This window comes from Chrysoperla carnea, chromosome 3 (assembly GCF_905475395.1).
Source record: "Chrysoperla carnea chromosome 3, inChrCarn1.1, whole genome shotgun sequence".
NCBI lineage: Eukaryota > Metazoa > Arthropoda > Insecta > Neuroptera > Chrysopidae > Chrysoperla > Chrysoperla carnea.
In genome coordinates, this window is record NC_058339.1 from 7,266,447 (window position 1) to 7,292,215 (window position 25,769).

The 25,769-nt window shown below is 29.5% G+C and overlaps 2 protein-coding genes across 2 annotated transcripts; one reads left to right on the forward strand and one right to left on the reverse strand.

Moving 5' to 3' along the window:
* Nucleotides 1-5,626: 5,626 nt before the first annotated feature.
* LOC123296415 lies at nucleotides 5,627-13,649 on the forward strand. Its single transcript, XM_044877883.1, has 7 exons — nucleotides 5,627-5,909; nucleotides 10,479-10,620; nucleotides 10,983-11,145; nucleotides 11,214-12,214; nucleotides 12,304-12,370; nucleotides 12,566-12,734; nucleotides 13,355-13,649. The coding sequence occupies exons 2-7, from the start codon at nucleotides 10,492-10,494 to the stop codon at nucleotides 13,476-13,478; spliced, it is 1,653 nt and encodes a 550-aa protein (XP_044733818.1). The 5' UTR covers nucleotides 5,627-5,909; nucleotides 10,479-10,491; the 3' UTR covers nucleotides 13,479-13,649.
* Nucleotides 13,650-17,342: 3,693 nt separating this feature from the next.
* Nucleotides 17,343-24,260, reverse strand: LOC123295818 (zinc finger protein 91-like). Its single transcript, XM_044877279.1, has 3 exons — nucleotides 23,690-24,260; nucleotides 19,819-20,760; nucleotides 17,343-18,845 (listed from the first exon to the last, which is right to left on the reverse strand). Exons 1-3 carry the CDS (start codon nucleotides 24,258-24,260, stop codon nucleotides 17,419-17,421), a joined length of 2,940 nt encoding a protein of 979 aa, XP_044733214.1. The 3' UTR covers nucleotides 17,343-17,418.
* Between the last annotated feature and the right edge of the window lie 1,509 nt (nucleotides 24,261-25,769).

Genomic DNA, 25,769 nt, shown 5'->3' on the forward strand with positions numbered 1-25,769 from the left:
CACTCAATTTTTTTCGAAAAACAGCGTAGCGTTAACGTCTGTTCAACAATGCTTTCCGACTACCAGGATGTCATGAAACGTATTATTACTGGAGATGAGACTTGGATTTATGAATTCGACCCGGAAACAACCGACCAATCAGGCGAGCGAGCCGGTTGCCGGCCGAAGACCTTGGCTAGTCCAAGGCTCATGCTCATTTCCCACTCCACGTGGTGTGGTTGGATATAAGAGAATTCTTTTATCTTTTATGTTATCCATATAAAACAAACTGGAATTGATATGGACCGATCATGTGACGATACAACGGCTTCTGCCCTGCAAGATGTCAGAAAACATTAGTGGAGAAGCGGGACCTTCATGGAAAGAGGATAATGTACCAAGTTGTGCTACTAATGAAGAATGTAATGAAGGTATTACTGACAAAATGCAAGAACAAAAAGCATACATTGACCAAAATATCGTGTTTGGATTTCGCGAAAGAGCTCCCCTAAGACGAATCATCCATGACGTATTTAAAAGAGATCCTTCCGGTGACAGTGATCGAACTCTTGAACGAGTATTACAACAAAGCTTCGCCGGAACAGTCTTTATTGTCGCAACACACAACGACCACTACCACGTCATCCACGACTGTACCTACAACTCCTACCAATGTCGATGTGCAAGAATCAACAACTTCCCAACCGATAGATGCAATAGAAAAATTGTTTCAGCAAGGGCCTACACAAGTAAACATTGGCGTAATACCACAATATATTTGTATAAAGGGGAAGGGTCAATTATCTACTGCGAAATCGCCGGGAGAGACTGCGTACGAGGTGGTGAAACTCCTACCAATGTCAATGTGCAAGAAACAACAACTTCCCAACCGATAGATGCAATAGAAAAATTATTTCAGCAAGGGCCTACACAAGTAAACATTGGCGTAATACCACAACATATTTGTATAAAGGGGAAAGGACAATTATCTACTGCGAAATCGCCGGGAGAGCCTGCGTACGAGGTAGTGAAACTCCTACCAATGTCGATGTGCAAGAAACAACAACTTCCCAACCGATAGATGCAATAGAAAAATTATTTCAGCAAGGGCCTACACAAGTAAACATTGGCGTAATAACACAACATATTTGTATGAAGGGGAAAGGACAATTATCTACTGCGAAATCGCCGGGAGAGCCTGCGTACAAGGTGGTGAAACTCGATATCTAACCCTTCAAAGGTATTCGCAACAAGGACAAGAAGGACTATTGGAAGGAAGCCAGAACTCGAAGTCAATTCAATGTCTCCTCGATTGCGGATCCACTGCATCGCAAGATCGAAGAAATAATGCAAATAGGTGCGCAAAGACTGGCGGAAACGGCCATGGCTAGTCCAGGGATCAAGGTAATTTCCCACTCCACGTGTTGGGGTTGGATAAAAGAGAATTCTTTTATCTTTTAATGTTACCCAACTGTATAAACGTCACGTACACATTTAGTATATAAGCAGGTGGAGTGAGTATACTTCATTAGTATGTCTCAAGACGATCTTACACTCAGTCAACAATTAGAGGAATACTTAACTTATCCTCAAGAAACACAATTTGATTTTCAACAAGAATTAAATTTGGCTTGTGACGAAGATATTGAAAATGCCGAAATCACGTCGACCAATTCAAGTTTCGAGTGGGTCCGAGTCGGAGAGCGACCAAGAAATTCAAACCAAGAAGAGGAAAGTGCAATTCAACCACGACGACATGTGTCAGACTCAGGATCTGATAGCGGGAGGAGTCATGGAACGAGAAGACGACGAAGAGCCGAACAAGGAGGACACATTCCTAAACTGGCTCGAGTTGATATGGATAGACAACGTGACCATTCACAAACTTCTACCAGCTATGATCCATTGCCAGAAACGCCTTGTGGAGCAGCGGAATCTGGCCGGAAAGAGAATTTTGTACCCGATAATTTTAGCATTGAAGGAGTTTATGAAAGCTTTGCTGACGAAGTCAAAAAATCGAAAGAGTACATTGACCAAAACATCATGGTTGGATTTCGAGAAAGAGCTCCGAGGAGACGCATCATTCACGACGTTTACGAACGAGACACTTCCGGCGACGGTGTTCGAGATGTTGAACGAGTGTTACAACAACATTTCGCCGGAACAGTGTTTATCGTCGCAACCCACACAGACCACTACCACGTCCTCCATGATTGCACCTATCATTCCTATCAATGCAGATGCGTCCGAATCGCAAATTGGCCAACAGACCGATGCAATAGAACAGTTGTTTCGGCAAGGACCTACAGTTTCCAACACTGGAGTAACACCACAACATATCTGTTTAAAGGAGAAAGGTCAATTATCCACTGCGAGATCGCCGGGCGAACCTGCATACGAGGTGGTAAAACTAGATATATATACCCCTTCAAGAACATTCGCAACAAGGAAAAGAAAGACTACTGGAAGGAGGCGAGAATACGGACGCAGTTCAACATCTCCTCCATTGCGGACTCTCTTCACAGGAAAATCGAAGAGATAATACAAATAGTAGCAAACAGAATCAACGAAACGGAGAAAACAATAGAAGAAAAGGAGACAAAATTCTGAATTGGCTTAAAATGCATTTATCAGCTCCCTTGTCTCTTATTTTCAATACTTCTATTTATCACCAAAGTGATTTTGTGTATACTTATAACAAGTCACATCCGTTACTTCAAACCGTTTCAAATATTTTAGCTACGCAAATTATGGACATGTCGTTTAATGAACTATATGATTTTTACAACGAAGCAGAAGTGTGTATTTTTAATGCGCCTAATGGTAATATTTCGGAATATTATTATGATGTGAACCAATCATTGGATATACTGGACGCTTTAATTAAGTTTCAACATCCTGATGATTTTTTGGATTTAAAAAAAAATGTATATCAAATATTTGATAAGACTTTGACTAAAATAAACACATTACAAATAATATCCGAACCATCGGCAGGAAAAACATATTTTGTGGATGTTATATTATCATATAGTTTATGTTTTGGTTCAATTGGCAACTTTAACCGATATTGTAATTTTCCTTTGCAAGAGGCAATTGCTAAACGAACATTAGTCTGGAATGAACCAAATTGTGAACCTGCGGCTCACGACATGATTAAAATGCTGTTTGGAGGAGATAACTGCCCTGCTCGTATTAAACATCAACCAGATGGTCTTGTAACACGCACTCCAGTATTTGTAACTTCTAATAACGTGGTTTTCCCGGTATCAAAAGCATTTGAAGATCTTTTCATACACTGTTAAAAATGTTTGTAAAATTACCATTTTTTTACTCAACATAAGGTGCTTAAATTACTAATCAGTGTTTACGAATTCAAATTATAACACATTTTGAGTAATTTTAAGCAATATATGAAAAAATTTACTAATATGCGGTGTAATTTTACAATCGTTAAGTATAAATTCTAGTTGTATTGTAATTTTACAAAACTGTTTATTAAATTTTTATAGCAAACTGCAAAAATTTACGAAAATTCTTAGTAATTTGAGTTACAAAATTTTTTTGGCAAATTTACAAAATATTTGATAGTTCATATTACCGTGAAGCAATGAAAATTTACGAACTTTTTTATTATTTTTACAATTTTGACTGTAAAATTATGTCACGCATTGTATAAATACTAAAAAACATTACTTCTCATAAGCTATATGTAATATTACTAAACTGTTTGTAAATTTTCGTGACCAAGCTTATCAAATTAACAAACATTTCTGGTCTTTTAATATAATAATTTTGTTATAAATTTACAAAAAAATTTTGTAATTTAAATTACAATCAAAGTATTAAAAACTCAAAACATCTTTTTGATAATTTTAAAATTTTTGTTGTAAAACAACTAAACGCACTGGAAAACTACTCAAAAACATTATTTTCTATCAGCCCTGTGTAATTTCACTCAGCATTTTGTCAATTTTCATTACCAAACTTTTTAAATTTACAAAAATTGTTTGTGTTTCAAATGACTCATTTAGTTGTGAATTTACAAAAAAATTTTATATTATAAATACAACACAAGCATTGAAACTTTTTAAAATTTTTTTTATAATTTTACACTTTTTGTGGTCAAATTATTCAATGCTTTTTAATTTCGATAAAAGATTTCAGTTTCCTTAAGCAACTTGTATTATTGTCAAGCAGACTATCAATAGCATTCTCCGTATTTTCATTTACATTATTGCCTTGTAAAATTTTGAAAAATAATTTTAAGAGAATTTATTTGAAATTTAATAATCTTTCCATTATTTTCATTATTTTGATTGTAAAATTATACAACATTTCATGAAATTAACTGATATATCAGATTAATATTTTATTAAAAAAACCAAAATTATTTGTATTTTAATTTACCATAGTCTCCTGCAGAATCACAAAAAAAGTATTTATCGACTTGACTGTAAAATCATTTCAAATTTAACAATTTCTCAATCATTATTATTACTTATACAATTATAATTACATTTTTTTTATTCAATTTGAATACATACTGTTAAAAATCTTCAAGCCAAATTTTTGAATAATATAAATTTTTAAATAAAATTTTGTTTTAGGGAAAAATGAAATACATGTATTTTATTTTACTTATAAAGCATTGATTTCTTTTCTTATCGATTTTTTTTATAATTATCATTCAGATTTTAAAACTCACTTTGCATTTAAACGTATTATTTTCTCTTAGTTGATTTTATGTATGGAGAATTTTTATATAAACTATTATTTTTATTATTAAATATTCGATGATGGCTTAGAGATAAAAATTCTTAGTACATAAAAAACGTCATCGGCTTAACCTTGAATTGTTTAAATTCCATTTTCCTTTGTAAAAATCATTTCAGTAGTTTCTTCTTTCTTGAAGACTACCTTTCTTCCATTCACCTAAAAATAGTCATCTTATAATATATGATTTTTTATGTTTTCACGAATCATTTTAATTATTTCAAATAAATAAGTCGAATTATGTAACTGAATATTTTCTTTTACATTTTTATTTTATTTGGAATCATTACTTTTTGTTTTTTTAATATTGAATATTCTAATTCTCCATAAATTTTTATTTTATTTATAAAATATGTTTTCTTTTAAACTATAAAGTTTTGTATATTTATACTAAAGTAAATAATCATTCACTGTACTAAAAAAAATAAATTCATCTGATCTGTTTTGAGAAATGCTCTCAATGTGTCGTCAATGACTCGTCATTCGAAGTATTTTCGATCGAAAATTAAATACAAGTATACGGATGTAAAAAAAAATAAGTATACGGAGGTCACATTAAATATTTGGTTAAGCCTTAACGTAACTTTTTAGATTTAATAATAGTTGAATAAATCGTAATAATAATATTAATAATAATAATAACCGTTGTGGTTATTGTTGCTAAAATTATTTCAATTAATATCATTTTGATAAATACCCAGTAATTTTATAATAATAAGGTTATGTAGAAAGAGTGTATACATTAGAAAATAATCCAAACATTAAAAACTTAACGTGTGTATGTGTATACACACACACACATAATTGTGTATTAGTCCTTAATAGTATACATTATACGTCTATACGGCTGTAGCATGATCTTTTGTTTTGGCGGTAACTCGGCTGGGTTTGCCGGCACGACAATACATATAGTGACACTTGTTTTAGTGGTGGGACAGTTGTGAGTAGTACACGAAGGTTGTAACGTCGTTTTACACTCAATACTTTTATTTATTTGTGTGGACTATTAATAATATATATTAAATGTGAAAATGATTATAAATCATTAATTAATAATTATTTATGTGAATAAAGTGTTAGTCATTTGTTTATTACGCATCTGGATTTTTTCAAAGCAATTTTGTGCTACGGACATCAACGTTAATAAATTTGCGGTATGTAAAATCCAGTTAATTATAGGTATATAAATTTCTTCTACGTCTCTCATACAAAGAATATTTTTTTTTATTGATTTTTTATTTAGTATCTATCTTTATTTATTAATAAATCCACTTTTATAATTTTACGTTATTATAGTTCAAATCAAACAGAAAGAAAAATTATTCATCTATTAAAATTAAAGCAAGTTGAATGCACATTTGTTTTCCATAACATTTTTTAACAAATTATTTATTCATTCATAAATAAAAAATAATATTTTTATATCTATATTTTTTTATATCTATTAAAAATCGATTAAAAATAATATTTTTATATCTATATGATATGAATAAAATAACTAATTGAAACAAAAGAATGGAATTCGATATAATTAGGTTATGCATAGTTTTATATCACAACAAAAAGGAATAATTTAGTAATAAATAAATGATTGGAAATTAGTTTTCCTTCAAGTTTTATTAATATTTATTTTTAATAAATTGATAATAATACGTGTTATCAACTTTAAAAACCTAAAATAAAAATTATAATTAAACACCAACAAACATTTCAACTGTTTTTCACTTTTTAATTTATTTTATTGATGAGGCTTTGTTTTTTTTTGTATTGAGGAAATGTATGAGAGTATGTTTGCGGATAAAATTATAATAAATGATAATGCAAAAAAACTACAGAATTAGTTGTTTCAATCGTGATTATTCTATAAGAAATCATGTTGGTTTTTTATTTTCGAGACTGACCTTTTGATTTATTTTTAATCGACAAATGTAGTTTCACAAGTACCGAAATTTTTTTAAACAAAAATTTTTTTTATTCAATTTAATATCAGTTGTTTATTGTAAATTCATACTAAATTAGTATGATTTTTCTTGTTGATTAGAAAAAGAAGTTACCAAGTAAAATCTTTATCACATTTAATAAAACTTAATTTTCAAAGAACGGAATTTTCGGATTTATAAATTTATGAAATCTAAATCTAAACTTATAATCACTTATAAATTCAAAGTCTAAACGCACAACCACTTAAGAAATTTAATTGTCTAATATTTATTATGATTTTCTTACATACATGAAAATTTGTATACACATAAAGACATCCAAATAATATATATTCATAAATACTTGATAATATTTTTAAACAAATTTTATTGAAATTTGTTCCAGATTTTTGATTCGTCAATCAGTTTTAAATATTATATTATTATACTTCATTAACATTTTTGCGATAAAATTAATGTCATTTAGCCAATTATAACAGTACTTAAGTATATAATAATAGAATATAAATATGTTACGTTTTTTTAATTTTAAAATTATTAAACAATAAAAATGTTTAGAATGGATATTTTAAATTAGTATAAGTATACATTGAATTGTATTATCACGTAAATTGTATAATTTAAAAATTGCCAACGAAATGTTTTACTGTCAATTCTGTAGTTTTGTGCATGTAAAGTTTAATTGTTATCTAAAACATGTTAAAGATCACTCTAGCTTGACAGATAAATTAGTGTGTGGATTTAACCGTTGTAATAAAGTATACACTGTATTAACATCACTGCAAAGTCACGTTCATCGTTGCCATAGTATTAAAACAATTAATGACGTTTCTTCATCAGTAGTAAATAATGTTGTTAATACTGCTACTCTCCTTTCTGAAGCATGTTCAGTAGAGTTTTGTACCCAAAAATTTATTGATAAAAAGCAAATGATGAGTCATTTAAAAATCCACATAAACGATGGTATTAAGATAAAGTGCGGCTATTTAAATTGTGACAAAACTTATAGTATAGTAAATTCATTTTCATCGCATGTCACAAAAGTTCATAAAGACAAAACAACTATGCAACAAACATCTGACTCAAATATCAGTAATAATAATGTAATAGATTCAAATATTAGCAGTAATAACGTAATTAATTTCACTGATACAGTCGTTGAACGTGATGATAATTCAATAGATGATTTATTATCTGTTGGTGAACATCATCAAGACTATAAAAAACATAATTCGGATATTTTTTTAATGAATTTGGCGCATTTTTTTTTAAAGTTAGAGTTCAAGTTTTCTTTACCAGCATCCACAGTGCAGTATATAGCGACAGAAATGTGTAAAATAAATAAAACCAATGATCAAATTATAAGAAATAATTTACTTATACATCTGAACAAATGCAATATTTCCGTAGATGTCACTACAGATATTATTGATAGCTCTTTTAAAAATAATTTATTTGATAATATTGATGAATTTTTAGGAACAAGTTTCAAACGTAGAAAATATTACCAAAAAAATTTTCCATACGTTAACCCAGTTCAAATTCCGCTTCCCACACCAAATGGAAAAAAACGTTTTTATCACTATGTTCCCCTGAAAGAAACACTGAAAAAATTATTTTATAACAAAACTCTCACACATGAATTAAACTTTAATCTACCGAAAAACAATAGTAATGTATTTAGAGATTTCACTGACGGAAGTGTATTTAAAGAGAATAAATTTTTTCAAGACAATCCAGGTGCGCTGCAATTAATTTTATATCAAGATGCTTTTGAAACAGTCAACCCATTAGGTTCAGCTAAATCTAAGTATAAAATTTTAGCTGTTTATTTAAGCATAGGCAATTTTCCAGATAGAATCAGATCTCATGTTAATTCAATGTATCTGGTAGCATTAAGTAAAGAGAAAAGTTTTGATCACCATGCAATTTTTGGTAAAATCGTTGAAGATCTTAAAGAAATTGAAACTGTGGGTGTTGAATTTGCGCCGGGTCAATTTATCAAAGGTTCCTTAGTATTTATAACTGGTGATAATTTAGGGAGTCATGGCTTAGGGGGATTCACTGAAAACTTCAGCACATCGCAATATTTTTGTCGGTACTGTTTGATCACCAAAAATTCATTCGAATCAGATGATGGTATATTCGAAATTTATCCTGAGAGAACGATTGATTCATATAAAAAAGTTATAAATAAATTAGATAAGAAAAGAAGACCTCGTATCAGAATCAAGAAGGTGATAAAAAAAAAACCATTAATAATTCAAGGTATTAAATTTGATTCTGCTTTCAATAAGTTAGGATTTTATCATGTCTGTCTTCCTGGCTTACCTCCTTGCTTAGGACACGATGTTTTCGAAGGTGTACTTGCGTATGACGGTAAATTGTTTCTCGATTATCTGGTTGAACAGGATTGGTTTTCATACAAACAATTAAATAAAAGAATAGAAATTTTTAAATACTCTCCTGAAGATCAACGTGACAAATTATGCTCTGTATCGCCAAAGTCTCAGAAGTTGTCAGGCGCTGCTTGTCAATTATGGACGTTTATTCGATTACTGCCGCTACTAATACATGATAAAATTGATGATGATGAGAATCCTGTTTGGAAATGTATTTTATTGCTATCCGAAATAATTGAAATAATATGTGCTCCTGCGATACACGAGACTTGCATCGTTTATGTACATTTACTTATTTGCGAGTACATAGACTTACGTCGAACATTATTTCCACTTAAATTACTCCGTCGAAAACATCACTATTTTAAACATTATGGAGAACTTATTCGCAAATTTGGACCGTTAATGAAGTCATGGACTCTACGTAGTGAGAGTAAACATTGTTTTATGAAACGTGCAGTACGATTTTCAAGAAATTTTATAAATATTACGAAATCACTGAGTATCAAACATGAGCTATATCAATGTTTTGTTCGTTCGGGTGGAGAGATTAAGTCTGATATTGAATTGAAAAACACCGTAAAATTAAACGTGGGAAAATACAATGAAGCTATTAGACAAGCTTTAGCGAAGTTTGAACTATGTAAAGAAACTGTAGATGAGTGTCATGAAATCGTTAAAAACGGTATAACATACCGTAACGGCGATGGATTATTTATTTCACGATCTGGATATCAATATAAAATAATTGTCGGCAAAATTTGCATAATATTGTATGATTTTGTTGAAGTGTATTTTGTAGTGGAGGTGTTAGAAACTGAATTTATCCCTTACTTAGGCTTGTATAAATTAGGAAAAGCAACAGGTTACCAATGCTTGAAAATTAATCAACTGATAAGTTTAGAAAATTTACATATCTATAATACGAAGTCTTTTTCATGTGTTAAGCCAAAATATGGATTAGTTGAACAGAGTTTACATGAATACTAAAGATTTTTAAGTCTCAAACACGCAAATAATTTGATGATAAGCCCACTAGCAAGGTTAATTTTAAAGGGCAAAATAAAAAAAAACAATTTATTAATTTAATGTGATATCATACTCAAGAAATATGAATGAAGTGTACTTTTATGATATCAAAATTTAAATGTAAAAGTATAAAAGTGGATTATATACTTAACTCCAAAATATTTATAAGCTGTGGCACATAATTAGTACATAATAATAATTAAAAAGTCAATACATGAGACTACAAAACAAAAATGTAATCATAATTTAAAAATATTTTGAAAAATAAATACATAAACTTCTAACTTTATCGCATAGCTTAAAAATTGTAATAAAAATGCATTTGTAAAATTTTAAAACTGATTGACAACAGCAACAACAGAGTCATGGCGTCGTTGTTCAAGGTCTGTTCAATTACTAAGCCAGATGAGCGGAAAATAGTAAAAGCTGACTCAATTGAAAAGCTCATTGCTGCAGCGATAGATAAATTAAAGCTTGGAGAGTGGAAGTATAAGGTATTTTAATTTTTACTTTTATGTTTTGTTTTTTTCTTCTCATATAATACTATTAAAACTTATGTATATTTTAAAACTTTAATGAAAGAAAATACTGTTGGACTCGAATTTTTTTATTATTATAGTTAATAATTATAATCAATTATTGAATTTTCTTTAATACATTCAAAATTCAATGATCCATTTAGAAAATCTTTTGAGCCAAATTTGATAAAAATGTTTATTCCCTAGAACTTATTGTTTTTTCTTTTTCACTGAAATGGGTCAAACAAATATTAAATGTAGTCAAGAACAACACTGTTTTTCTTTTATACATAAACTTTTTGCCTATGTAAAATTTATAATTTTTATTATTCAAACAGGTTTACACCGATGATTTTACTGAAATAGATGAAGATGATATTTTGATTCACTTGGCTAAAGTCAAAGAAACTCAAGGACAGCAACTTGTTTTAACTATTGTTCCTGACGGAATTGATTGGAACAAAACAACTGCTCAAAAATATGCTCTGGATCAACATGCAGGTATTTTTTCATAGATTATTTTTAAATTGAAAAAATATAACTAATTATATATTTATTTTTTATTTCAGAAGTACCTAATGAAAATACTCCTACAAAACCTTCCAATGTACGTCAAGCAACAGCAAATAATAGTTCATCACACTCAGGAGCAACTTTATCGCAATTGGATCATTTGTCGAAAATCTATCCCAAATTTTCGACACATATTCAGACAATTTTACGTAAAGGCGAGAATTTAAAACCAAAAGAAAGGACGCAAATTGTGCACACAGTACGTGATTATATTATTTATGATTTGAAAGATTTGAGTCTAGGTACTGCAGGAGCTATCAGTACTCAACTCGTTTCAAAATATGAGGAAAACTTTACGACAAAGATGGGCAGTATTGATGGTGAGATTCAGTCTTTACAGCAAGCTGTATATAGCGCAGTTCGTTATCAAAAAAAAAGTCAAGGGGAAGATGTCTGTAAAGTGTCTGACTCTTTAGCTGATAATGATGACGAGCTTGTCGATAAGCCGAAGATGCAGGATGAATACGGTTGTGTAGCGTATTTACCAGTTCAACCGCCGTCTGAAGAATTAAAGTCGATGTATCAACAACGATCGGAATTGATAGATGAATTTAAAACACGGGGTGACGAATTGACCGATGAACAACTGACTTCAATGCAAGAAACCTATTATCTGCAAAGAAAGGATGTACATGTGGAACCGGATTTATCAGTAATTTTCGAGCTATGGCCTTTTTTCCATCACTATAAACTAATTATCCAGCACGCTGATGAATTATTAGGCAAAAATACAAGTTCTACATGGAAAGAATCTTTACAAAAATTGGCAAAGCCTATTAATCGTTGGGCAAAAAATGAAGAAATTGCTCGAGAAGTAAAAGTTAAAAATAAAAAAAGTGCAATAGATGAAGAAAGAAGGTTTGTTCGTGATAGACTGAAACTGGCAACCAAGTACAGTGAGAAATTTAAAAACGACATACCTTATCAAACGGTTGTCTTTGAATTCATTGTCAAATATATGAAGGAGGATTCGACATTTCTGTACAATCTCATAAGTGTAAGTTGTAAATTTTTTTACTATTCTGAATCACAAATATTAATAAATTAATAATACGATGTTCAATATAACCATAATTGTTTTTATAGGAAGACATGGAAGATGCGAAAATGTTGGATTCCATTCCTGTTGCAAATCCTGTTTTAGTAATTCGAGGTACGGAAATTTTGTATATTTTTATCAAATTCATAAGATAACTTTTTTTTCTTAATAGAGAAAAAATTTGAGTTGTGTTCATAATGTTATCATACTATTTTTTTACGTATTTGTTCTTGAATAATGATTTTACTAATACTAATCGCTTAAATAATTTAAAATAAAATTTTTAAATATATTTTTTTTTTGTTTTAGGCCAAGATTTACATGATGCCGAAAATTTATACGATATAGTTATAAACAAAGAAATTATCATACATGCAAAATCTTTTTCTGAAGGGCTTTTAACAACATTTCTATGCTATTACGTATTTCGGATTGCTTATCCCCAAGAAATCGAGGGAACACTCGAAGCAATTCAGCGGTGAGTACTAAAGAATTAATTCTAAAAACTTTTTCATAAATTAAATTTTTTTATGCTTAAATTAAGAAAGCTCGTTAACAAATAATATTATTTTATGATAGATCTTGACTTAATTGTATAATATAACTATTCTGTGATATTATCACGTACATGCACGGTTGGAAATATCTAAAATAACCGAAACATATTTAATTGCTGTAAAATGATTAGTTATCAAGAATAAAATATTGAATCGAATATAATATTATTGGATGATAAAGCTTATGATTTTTACTTTAAAGGTACTGAAAAGTTTCATACTTAATCCTCGGTCTTAAAAAATTAATATTGTTCACAATTTTGAGTAAATAATGTTGTTTTCCTATGAGCTTCTCGATTTAATATACTGATTTTTCTTTACTTAGACATATTCTTTGACTCACATTCAATATCTAGATTTTATATTTTTAAGATTTTACTGAAAAATGTTATGTAGCATTATATTTCAGTTTCCAGATGATCTTTCAGAAATAGTTCTACGTGATTTTTCTTCGACATTTTTTAACTTTCTATTTGAAATATAATATAAATTTTTACTGTTTACTTTTTTAAATTTATTTAAGATTTAATTTTCATTACAGATTATTCTTACTGATTTGTCCCCCGAAGGGTACGAAGAGAGGCGGTAAAAGAAAAGCAACCAAGATTCATCCTAAAGTCACCAAGATGACCAAAGATATTGACTGCTACCTCGCAGATGACTGATACGAACTAATATCCATAGTTTTTTTTACATTTTAAGTATATTATCTATGTATATGAGAACTTTATTTCGACATGAAGTAAATTTATTTTATTTCATTATAAAACTCAGTGCTGATATAATTCAAAAAATGTTTGCCATATTATACGATGTACAACAAACATTTTATGCTTCTGCTGATATTAATATTTCATTAAAGTTAATAAATAGTTTTCTTATAAAATTTATTCATATCTTAATTTTTAATTTGTCAATGACGTTTTATTTTTAATGAGTATTCATTTACGATAACGGCTTACAGGTTAACTGGAAGCATGTAAATAGCTAACAGTATTCATTGCAGATATTTTGGGAAAAATTAGTGCATCAGTTTAATTTTCATTAAGAACTATTCAATTAACGTAATTACAGAATTGTTGAGTTGCGAAACTATTTTAGAGTAAAAAATTTTAAGAAAAATTGTGATGAAAAAAAAGACACCGGTAATTTTAATAATCTTAATTGAGCTTAATCGAACGATATAATTGCAACATTGTATCGTAAATGTACTTATTAAATTTACTGTCACTGCTTTGTAAATTTTGTAATTATTAAATAAAATAATTATTAAATAATAAAATTAATTATTAATTATAAAATGTTTTGTAATTTTGTTAAACCTAATCGAAGTAAATTAAATCGAATAATTACAATACTGCTCAGTAAATTCACTAAGCATTTTATGATAAATTATTCGATAAAATTACAAATCAGTGTAGGAAAATTACTAATCAAATTTTATGTAACCGTTTAGTAAATTTCAAAAAATATTTCGTAATTTAATCAAACCTTATTGAAGTGAATTGAATGGTATAATTACAATACTACATAGTAGATTTACTAAGCATATTTATGATCATTTGTTGAATATAATTACAAAACTGTATAGGAAAATTACTAATGGAATTTTCTGTCACCGATTAGTAAATTTCAAAAAATGTTTCGTAATTTTATCAAATTGTATTGAAGTGAATTAGCTGGTAGAATTAAAACACTGCATGGTAAATTTACTCAGCCTTTTTATCGGAAATTAATCACTAAAATTACAAACTTGTTTAGTAAAATTACGAAACAAATTTTCTGTAATTGTTTGGTAAATTTCACAAACTATTTTGTGATTTTCTCAAACTAAATTGAAGCATTTTGTGTAGTAAATTTACTAAAAAGTTTTGCGTTAAAACTTCCTAGACATTTTTGGTAAAATTACCAAAGAAATTTTTAACAGTGTATCTATAGCTTCCATCTTTGGATAAAACTTGTATTTTAACCACTAAGGAGTAATGAAAAGAACGAGATACACTGCACTAACTATAATAGAATTGGGAATTGCTTGGAAACGGTAGAGTTGAGCGAAAATAAAGATTGAAATCTAACGCAATTAGGAAAGTTGCAACATTTAGGAAATAAATTCATTCACGGCTCAGAAATTTGGTACCTGAAGAAACAATGGTGTATCTTCCTTGGAAAAACGAATATTTAGAAATATTGAGTTGAGATTTTTTGGGAGATCTATCAACAACATTTGGAAATTATTACCACTAGCCGGCGTAAATATAATTATTTTTAATCAGATTCAGAATTGAATGAAGCATTACGTGATGCATACAATCATCAAAATTTGGTACCTGAATCAATTTTTACCGTTTGCAGTTCTTGAAATTACTTTCTGCTACTTATCAAGCATTGACATACAAATTCAATTTTGTTCCTGGTATTAACCCCAACTCCGTTAAAATTCTTCTAAGTGCACCAACTCGTCGAGCTGCGTCTGTCATTGGCGGTTCGATTTTACATTCTTTGTTCCCACTACCAGTCGATGTACGATTGAAATGCGACCCCTCAGCAACGATACAGCAAATTCATTTTTTTAAAAATTAATTTCGTTTATTAATAATTGACGAAATCTCCATTTTAGGTACTAAAATGTTACTTAGTTTAAATTCCCGAGTAAATTTTCAAAAGTAATTTATCTTTCGGAGGAATTTAATTGTTGGTTTTGGGAAATTTACAATCACTCCCTCCCGTTGTTCGATAAATTTAGTGTTTTATCCGGCTGTCAATGATCCTTATTCAAATATAATTGGTGCACATTTGTGGAATCATTTTAAATACTTCGAACATTAACCAATATTTCATGGTCGGACTTCGAGAAAGGCCTCCCAGACAACGAATCATCCATGACGTGTAGAGATTTTGTCGGTAAATGGCAATAGTAACATCGAAATTCTTCAACGGTTTCAATCAAAAGTATTTCATGTAATTACTGAATCTCTGTAGTACGTGCGTATTGACGACATTCACCGTAGTATCGAAGTCTTCACAGTGCGTGAAGAAATTGGGCGATTCAGTGAAGGTTATTTGACTCGCCTTGAACGGCATCCAAACGTTGAAGTGATCAATGAATGATCTTAGAAAATATTAAAAGAGAAGTCATTACTGGAATTAACAATTGATCGAGTGGGACATACCAGAACTAGATGGTATGTTTCGAATTTTCTTATGTTGTTTTTTTCCAACTTGTTTTGGTGTTGTATTTGACAGTCCTAGTGACTTTCAAAACTTTTGGACGAAATCATTAGCAACTTTAGAGAAATTGACACCGGAACTACAAATAAAACGAATAATAACGAAAAGAATTCAAGTTTTCAACGATGTTTGGACGAATATATCAGAAAAAGAAACTGGGAATGGATCGCACAATTTAGAGAATAATGTTGTCTAGACGACCATTTATTCTGCACAAAATATTTCGATGCAGAAATAAACGAGAAATTAATGATATTCTTCAAGAATTGGAAAAGAGAGTCGCAAGGTACATGGGACAAATATTGTGGGTCATTCTATGATTTTAGACAATAGTAAAAGAGCAAAGGGCAACTACTGGCAATAGTAACATCGAAATTCTTCAACGGTTTCAACCAAAAATGTTACGTGGACCACATAACAGTCCAAAAGATTTGGCCGACATTAATTAATGCAATGCCAAAAAAATGATGATGAAGAAGCGGGACCTTCATGGAAAGAAGAAATTATATTCATTGATACAAATAGTAAAAGAGACATTGAAACGTCTGTTGACGAAATGCAAAAACAAAAAGTATATTAAGCAACATTTCCAGCTAAACTTTGATGAAATATTATTCCCCTACAGCAGGGATCTCCAAATTTTCCAGCCTAAAGGTCATACTGATTACTCCAGTAAGTTCCGAGGGCCAAAACCATATTATCATTGTTGCCGGTGATAAAAAGTGAAATAGTCCACTGATGAAAAAAGTCCGAAAAAGTACGCAACGTTGAAAAAAGGCTGCAAATCGGATTAAAGTCCGCAATACGGCAACACTGCATATTATTAATTTTCCTGCATACGACAACACTGCATAATATAACATTAAACGTCATTATGAAACAAAACTCAAAACTGAACAAGAGGCTGCAACCCGTGCCAGCTTTCGTGTGGCTCTTGAAATTGCAAAACGTGGAAAACCATTCACCGATGGAGAAATGATCAAAGAATGCATAATTGCAGTAGCCGAAGAAATGTGCCGAAGTAGGGCCTACAAGATTGTCAATTTGAAATGATTGATCACTTGAAGACGGTTTTTTTTGTTGAAAAATTTTCGGTTTTAAATGTTTTATCATTTAAAAAAGATTCTTCTACTTCAGCATTATTGTTATTTAATATTTTATCACTTGAAAAACGTTTTTCCCCTACAGGATTGTTAATTTGAAATGCTTTATCAATTGAGGGTGGTTTTTCTATTACATAATTGTTTAATTTTAATGTTTCTTCTTTTGGAAATCGATTTTTTTGTTGTATGATCGAATAAATGGTTAACAGCGGTAAAAGTGTCATTAAAAACATCGCTTCGAAATGGTTTATCTTCTGTATGATTCAGTGAAGCGTCATGATTGGTATATTGATATATGATTGGATTTTTCTTCGATATGAATTCTTTTATGGCCAGCTAAACTGCTTTGATGAGTAAAAGTTTTATCACAAATTCCACAGGTAAAAAGTTTTTCACCGGTATGTATTCGTTTATGTTCAATTAGATTACCTTGAAATGTAAATTTTTTATCACAGACATCACACGAATGAGGTTTTTCTCCAGTATGTGTTCTTTTATGTGCAACTAAATTACTCGATCGATTGAATTTCTTACCACAAACATCACACGAGAATGGTTTTTCTCCTGTATGAATTCGTTTGTGATTACCTAAACTACTCTGTTGTGTAAATGTTTTACCACAAACATCACATGAGAACGGCTTTTCTCCAGTATGAACACTTTTATGATAGTGTAAACTGGTTCGATGGATAAATTTTTTATCACAAACTTCACATGAGAAGAGTTTGATTCCTGCATGAATTCGTTTATGCCTTACTAAACTATTTTTTAAAGTAAATTTTTTGCCACATTCATCACATGAATGTAATAATTTTTTCGTAGGAATTGCTTTGTAATTGTCTGTATTGATCTGCGTGGTTAAAATTTGTTGAGATAAATCTTCATGGCCATGTTTTAATTTGTGTTTAATTAAGCTACTCTTCAAAGTAAATGTTTTATTACAAACATCGCATGAATTTTTTCGCATAGCCTTTGAAAACGACTCATCAGAAGCATTAGAAATACTTTTTTCTCTAGAGTGAGTTCGCCTATGTCTAACAGAAGTGGTTTTACAAGTAAATGTTCTGTCACAAACATCACAAGAATATGGTTTTTCTCCACTATGAATCCTAATATGCACCATTAAGTTATGTAAACGATTAAATGTTTTCCCACAAACATGACATGAAAAGACTTTCTCTCCGGTGTGAATTCGTTTATGTCTCGTTAAATTGCTTGATTGAGTAAATGTTTTACCACATAGATCACACGAATATGATTTTTCTATTGTATAATTTTCGGTCGGAAATTTTTCATCATTTGAAGGTTTTTTTGTCACAGGATTGTCAATTTGAAATGATTGATCACTTGAAGATGGTTTTTTTGTTGAAAAATTTTCGGTTTTATATGTTTTATCATTTAAAAAAGATTCTTCGACTTCAGAATTGCTGTTATTTAATATTTCATCACTTGAAAAACGTTTTTCCCCTACAGGATTGTCAATTTGAAATGCTTTATCGCTTGAGAATGGTTTTTCTATTACATAATTGTTTAATTTTAATGTTTCTTCTTTTGGAAATCGATTTTTTGTTGTATGATCGAATAAATGATTAACAGCGGTAAAAATTACATTACAAACATCGCTTGAAAGTGGTTTATCTTCTGTATGATTCAATGAAGTATCGTGATTGGTATATGTTTCATCATGAATAAATGAACTTTCTGCAACAAAAAAGGAAATGAATTAATACAAATTTAGAGAAAACTAATGAAAATAAACATTTATTCGAGTAAAATTAAAACTGTTTTGTGATTTACTGTCTTTAATAATTTATACTATTGTTTTTTGTATATAGAGCCTGAAGAACCTATAAATCAAATAGCGAAACGTTGCAACAAAATGTTTACTGATTGATCGTTATCCTGATAATAGTATTGGTACAAGAGCTCGCAATGTCAGCAGAATAAGAATTTTATTATATGTTGCTCTTCTTGTTCTTTCAGTTAGAGCTTGGGCCATCTGGCTGGCGGTAGTGGTTGCGTTTACTACTGCGCAGCCCATATGTACTGGTAATAATCCTAAAATGTACAGGTAATAATCCTTTTAAAAGTGTTTTAGCATGTCTGTAATTTTAATATTCTGTTATTTAAGTATACAAAAACCTAAAATTAAAAAAAAAAAAACAATAGAATTACATAAGATAATAAAAAATAAAAAAAAATTGCTGACTGCTGCTGGATTCGAACTCGGAACTAATAATCCCTAAAACATTAAAAATTAAATACTTGCGCCTTAACGATCATGGCCATTTAACATCTATACAGATTGTCATAACTTAAGATAAACATAACACTAATGTCCAAGGTTTAGCAACCGAATTACCGATTGGCAAATTAATTTCAGGTTTTTGTATACTTAAATAACATAATATTAAAATTACAGACATATTAAAACACTTTTAGAAGGATTATTACCTGTACATTTAGGCTACGCAATACTAAAAGCAACCACTACCACCAATCAGATGGCCCAAGCTTTATCCTAAAGAGAACGAAGAACAACATATCATAAAATCAGCAATAATAAAATTCTCTCTCGAAAACGTTGCGAGCTCCTATACTATATTTTAATTTTTCGGATCTGATCTTATTAAATAAAAACTTTTTTAAAGGAATTTACTATTTTTATGCTTACCTAGTGTATGTGTGTGATCTTGTAAATTATCATTTCCATTTGAAAAAGAATTTTCTATATTATCCAATTGCTTGTGTTCATAGAAATTAGATTGAACAGTTTTATCACAAACATCACGTGAATATGGTCCTTGTTTCGTATGAATTCGTTTATGATTTCCCAACGTACTTTGTTGAGTAAACGCCTTATTACAAACATCACATTTAAATAGTTTTTCACCTGTATGTGTTCGTTTATGCTCGACTAAATTACCTTGAAATGTAAATTTTTTATCGCATACATCACATGAGAATGGTTTTTCTCCACTATGAATTCGTTTATGTGCAACTAAATTATTTCGTCGATTAAATATCCTTCCACAAATATTACATGAAAATAGTTTTACTCCAATTTTATTTAAATTGTTTTGTTGAATAATTGATTTTTCAAAAGAATTATTTTCTCCAATATGATGACTACTTTGATGGATAAAATCAGTTTGTTTTCTTGTGTGAACACGTTTATGTTTAACTAAAGTGGTTTTACATGTAAATTTTTTCTCACATATATCACATGAATACGGTCTTTCTCCAGTATGAGTTCGTTTATGATCCACCAAATTACTTTGAAACGTAAATGCTTTGTCACAAACATCACATGAATACGGTTTTTCTCCACTATGAATCCTAATATGCACCATTAAATTACTTTGTCGATTAAATGTTTTCCCACAAACATGACATGAGAAATATTTTCTTCCAGTATGAATTCGTTTATGTCTAGTTAAACTGCTTTGTTGCGTAAATGTTTTATCACAGATATCACATGAATATGATCTTTCTCCAGTATGAATTCGTTTATGTACATCGAGGTTCCGTTGCATTGGAAATGCTTTATTACAAATATCGCATTTAAACGGTTTTTCGATGGTGTGAAATCTTATCTTGTGTTCTATTAAATTGCCTAAAATAAAATAAAAAGTCTATGAATATGTTTGTTCTTCAGATATAATACTTTTAAGTATAATGGTATAAATTATATATGTGAATCTGTCTTTAGATTGTTAAATTAACACCGTGTGAATTTGTCTTTAGAATAATAAAAAGTTACTAAGAACCATGGATATAAGAATATTTTAAAAGGGGTGGAGTATTAACCGAGTGGGATGAGTCTCACTCAGGGGGAAGAGGCAGGGTATCATTGTGCCTACTTTCTATTGGCTGTTAACTAGGTGCATGCTGAAAGTATGCTCAAAGCCTTCTTTAAGGTAGTACCTACACGAAAGTGATATTCCAAGAATTTCTCAAAACTCAGAATATAAAATATTTAATTCATAATACACTTGCTGTTAAAATTAGAAGATGATTTACCATGCCATACATGAGATATTAGCAATTAAAAGTGACGCAATTTGTACGTGTACATGGGAGAAGTGTATAAAAATACACAAATTTACAAATATTATATTTATTTACCAATGAATGACGTCCACCATCTCTATGAAAAACTAATATAATGTAGAATACTATATTTAGAAAATATATAAATAAAAATAAAAATTATTTACCATATAGTTTCGATAAAAAACTTAAATAAATAACTCGTTTTAGCGATAATTTTTGTGGAAAGCATATAAAAACTAATGGTAAAGGTATATATCAAAGTATGTGTGTGTATACGTATAGAATATATAATGGTGAGTAACTACAGTCTTGTGAAAATAATATATGGTATATGTATAATAGTCATAGCACAGTTAATGCACTGAATGATAGTATTAGTCCAAAACTTTTTGACTGGACGGTCGCGGAGGAACTACCTTAAGTGTTTTTGATTCGTTTGTAAGCATGGAAACATGTTTCACGTAATCACGTATGGTTGACGTGTGTGGACAACATAAATAAATAAAAAGAAAAGTGAAATTTGTAAAGAAAAATAAGTACGTGAAGTATTTAGGCTTGTTTTAAAACAATTTTTTCAACGATATAAGTAACCTAAACGCAACCCCCAATATTCTATTCAATTTAGTGAATATTAAATCTTCAATCCTACAACTGTTAAAACTATTTTAAGTTAGCTACTGAAATTCAAAAGAAGACTTGAAAATGCGTCGATTAATTTTCAATACTAAATTTGAACGTATTATAGAATGTTTAAAATATGAAATTAATGTAAAAATTTATTTGGGGAAATTATTACATATTTATGTATTGAATTATGTACCCATGAACCTAATCTTAATTTAAATAAGTGAAGTTTTATTTTTATTATTTTACAAATTATTTACAACATATTCTTTAGGTAATTAGTCGGGGTCGTAGGAATATTAAAGGTATATTCCTTCATCCAAAGGTAATTAGTTAAAAATATTATATTTGTAATTAATTTCTAAATTGTATTTTTTTTTAAAAATACTTTTTTTTTCTTTAGGGTACAATATTTTACTTCAAATAGAGATTTTTTGCTCGGAGCAATCTACAACACACGTAGAATTCTCGAACCAGTTAAATTTTCCCGCAATTGAGAGTGCGAACAGCCGCAGCCAATCAAAAGCAGGTATATTGCTTGAGGCAAGCTAAAACCATGGATATAGAAATATTAAAATCGCAATCGAAATAATAAAACACATGAAATATTATGGTTTTATTTAAATTTCCTGTAAGTAAAAGCCACAGCCAATCAAAAGTAGGCACATTGCTTCCCCCCTGAGTGATACACCCCCCCTCGTCTAAAGTAGGACTGTATACTACATCCCTACTATAATTACTAGATCCGTGGTAGCGCTAAAACATCTTCAATAGCCCGTGATTTTTTGGACTGTTGAAGATGTCGATTGTACACGGAAGAACTATACGTTAAACATAAATGCAAAATGAACGAAAAACGTAACTGGTGTTAATATTTATTTTATTTTGAAGCTTGACTTTCATTTACTACACCATACAGCTAAATGAAAATGTAAACTTTTTCTTAACATGTATTAACAAATAAAACGCCATTTTGTAAAGAATAGTGATAAGATGGTGTACAAAATGGCGGCCAGATAACTAAAAGATGAAAAATGTGGTTTTAAGGTAGTACCAGCATGAAATCACTTTTCGACAGATTTGGCCGAATTTTTTTTCTCGGGTTTATAATAGCTTTATTTATGAATTCCTAAAATTTCATAATTTTTGACCGTTTAGATCGCGAGATATTTAAAGACAAAGTTCGCGATTTTGAGGGTCATGTCCCATTTAAAGCATGTAAAATGTCCGGTCTCTCCAACTATTTTTTATGATATTATTATATATTGAAGAAAAAGTAGAAAAAAATTTTTATACAATACAATTCTAAAAAAAAAATTTAGAAATTAATTTTCACTTTCGAGATATTAATTTTGACGTAAATTGATCGATTTTGGGACGTTGGCATAATTATTTCCCATTTTAAACGGTCAAAATTTCTGAAACTTTGGGAATTAATAGTAAGCATTATTAAATTCTTAAATTTAATTTTTCATTAAATTCTGTCGAAAAAAAAATTGTACCATTGCTTTAACATAGAAACTGCAAATACCATGCTGGAACATCGTTAAAAACGAATTTAGTTTTCTACAAGTATTTGAAACAATTTTCATTCAGGTTTCCATAAGAATATCGGGCATATCCTTGTGGGAATTAATTTGGCATATAAATAGTCTAATTAATGTTACTTTTGCACATTTGCAAGACAAAAAAAACTATCAAAAACTAAGAATTTGACGGAAAAAAATTTACAGTACTGTTTGATTTAAAATTAGTCAAAATATTAAAACTGACCAAGTTTACCTTTTTTTTCGATTATTTCTTATTTAGAATGCTAATACTTTTTGTTTAAAGGAAATAAAATATTATATTTTAAAATAAATTACCTTGAAATCCAAATTTTTTGTCGCAAACATCGCACGAATATGGTTTCTCCCCGCTATGCGTTCTCTTGTGTGCAACCAAATTACTTTGTCGATTAAATCTTCTATCACAAACATCGCATGAAAATGGTTTTTCTCCGGTATGAATTAATAAATGATTTCCTAAACTACCTTGCTGAGTAAATGTTTGACCACAAATATCACAGGAAAAATTTTTTTCACCAGTATGAACATTTTTATGATAACGTAAGCTACTTTGATGGATAAACTTTTTATTACAAATATCGCACGAAAAACGTTGTTCACCCGTATGAATTCGTTTATGCCGGACTAGGTTGTTTCGAAACGTAAATTTTTTCTCACAATGGTCACATGAATATAATTTTTCATCACTATGAGTTTTTTTATGTACTATTAAAGTTTTTTTTGAGCTAAATATTTTGCAACAAACATCACAGCTAAACGATTCAATTGTTTTTTGTTTAATTTCAAATTCTTTTTTATCTTCAATTTTAATATTTTTACTTTTGATCATCACCAAACTATTAGTATTATAGAATAAACAATCAGCCATTTTAAATTTCTTATGTTTACTTTCAATCCATAATAAATAATATTTTTTTTTTTTTAAATAGTCACTTTATTTTACAAAAAACGATGGATTATTTTATGTTTTAAATTTAATGAAAACAAACACCACATAATTTATAATTTTTATAACAGAACAGCAAATAACACTGCCCTACATGGTTTCATGATGGCTTCCTTCGTTTCGTTTTAACTTCTTGATGTGATGTGATGATTGGATATGACATATGATGTGCTTGTCTTATATCCGTATCCGTTATATTGTATGAGCATTGTGATTGGTTCAGAATTAAGACCACGTACATAGAGCTGACAGTAGTACCACCATGAAGAATAGATAACCAAAAAGTATAGGATATACTCTTTGTAGATAACATGAAGCATTTCATGGTAGATAACTAGGGATTGAGTCACTAAATTTAGTCTTCTATAATAGGAAATATTCATGTATTTTTTTAATATTTTTAATTCCTTGTTTACATCGTTATAATAAAGTAAAAAATATAAATACTGTTTAAAAATGCTGTATTTAAGTGTAAAAAAATATTTAAAATACATTATAATTTTGAGATATTTAAACGCAGTTTTTTTGGCGCTCTCTGTTGATGGCGTATAAGTACGTGATCTGTCAATTGGTGACAGTTCAATGTATAATTTACATGCTAAAAAAATGAATTTACAACATAGAATTTACACTCGTTATTATTAAGTTTTCTAATAAAAAGCCGTAGAATAGTATAATTTAATGAAATACCAAAAAAAATGTAAGTAATTAATATCATACAGCATGTCAACAAATTTGACAAGCCTGTACTTTGATGTCACGTCCGTATACAAATTTGAATTTTCCGTTTTAGAAATAATGGTTTAGTTGAAATGCCCAGTCATTAAAGTTTCGGAAGAAAAATATTTGAACCAAATTTAAATTTCATGAATATTGAATATTTTATTTTTTGAATTATCATTTTCATACATCGTTAGTTCATGATTGTGAACCATAAACAAGTGTTTGTTCTTGAATTGTTTTTTTTTTTATAAATAATTATACATATAAAAATATACCTTTAAACTCCACCTCCCCCCACCCAATTGCAATTTTTAATATATTTTTGTTATTATTAGTCGTGCACATACTTAATGCAAATTTTAGATTTATACGGTTTTCTCATGGATGCCATTGTCAGAATTGAATTCATCAGCTTTCAAATAAAAAAAGAATCAACCAAATCGATTCACTCAGTCGAAAGTCCTTGACAAACTCATATTTTCTCGGAAATGAATCCAACATACTCTTTTCAAATTCCATAAATTTTGAAACTTAGGAAAGGTCTTTAAATTTAATGAACAATGGTATATCACAAGTCAAGATATTTGTTTCAAAACGGCGGAACAGGAGCCATTCGTTAAAATTGTACAAGTTTTTTATTACCTTTTTTTTTTTTGTTTACTTTTAATCATGTATACGCTATTTATTTTCATCATGGTCTCTCGATTA

Excerpts from the sequence above, each read along its gene's own strand:
- LOC123296415 (XM_044877883.1), top strand. The coding sequence starts at position 10,492 with ATGGCGTCGTTGTTCAAGGTCTGTTCAATTACTAAGCCAGATGAGCGG. Across the intron at positions 10,621-10,982 it reads TTGGAGAGTGGAAGTATAAG|GTTTACACCGATGATTTTAC; the intron begins GTATTTTAATTT and ends TTATTCAAACAG. Across the intron at positions 11,146-11,213 it reads TGCTCTGGATCAACATGCAG|AAGTACCTAATGAAAATACT; the intron begins GTATTTTTTCAT and ends TTTTTATTTCAG.
- LOC123295818 (XM_044877279.1), bottom strand. The coding sequence starts at position 24,260 with ATGGCTGATTGTTTATTCTATAATACTAATAGTTTGGTGATGATCAAA. Across the intron at positions 20,761-23,689 it reads CAAAAAATTTGGATTTCAAG|GCAATTTAATAGAACACAAG; the intron begins GTAATTTATTTT and ends ATTTTATTTTAG. Across the intron at positions 18,846-19,818 it reads AGATCACACACATACACTAG|AAAGTTCATTTATTCATGAT; the intron begins GTAAGCATAAAA and ends TTTTTGTTGCAG.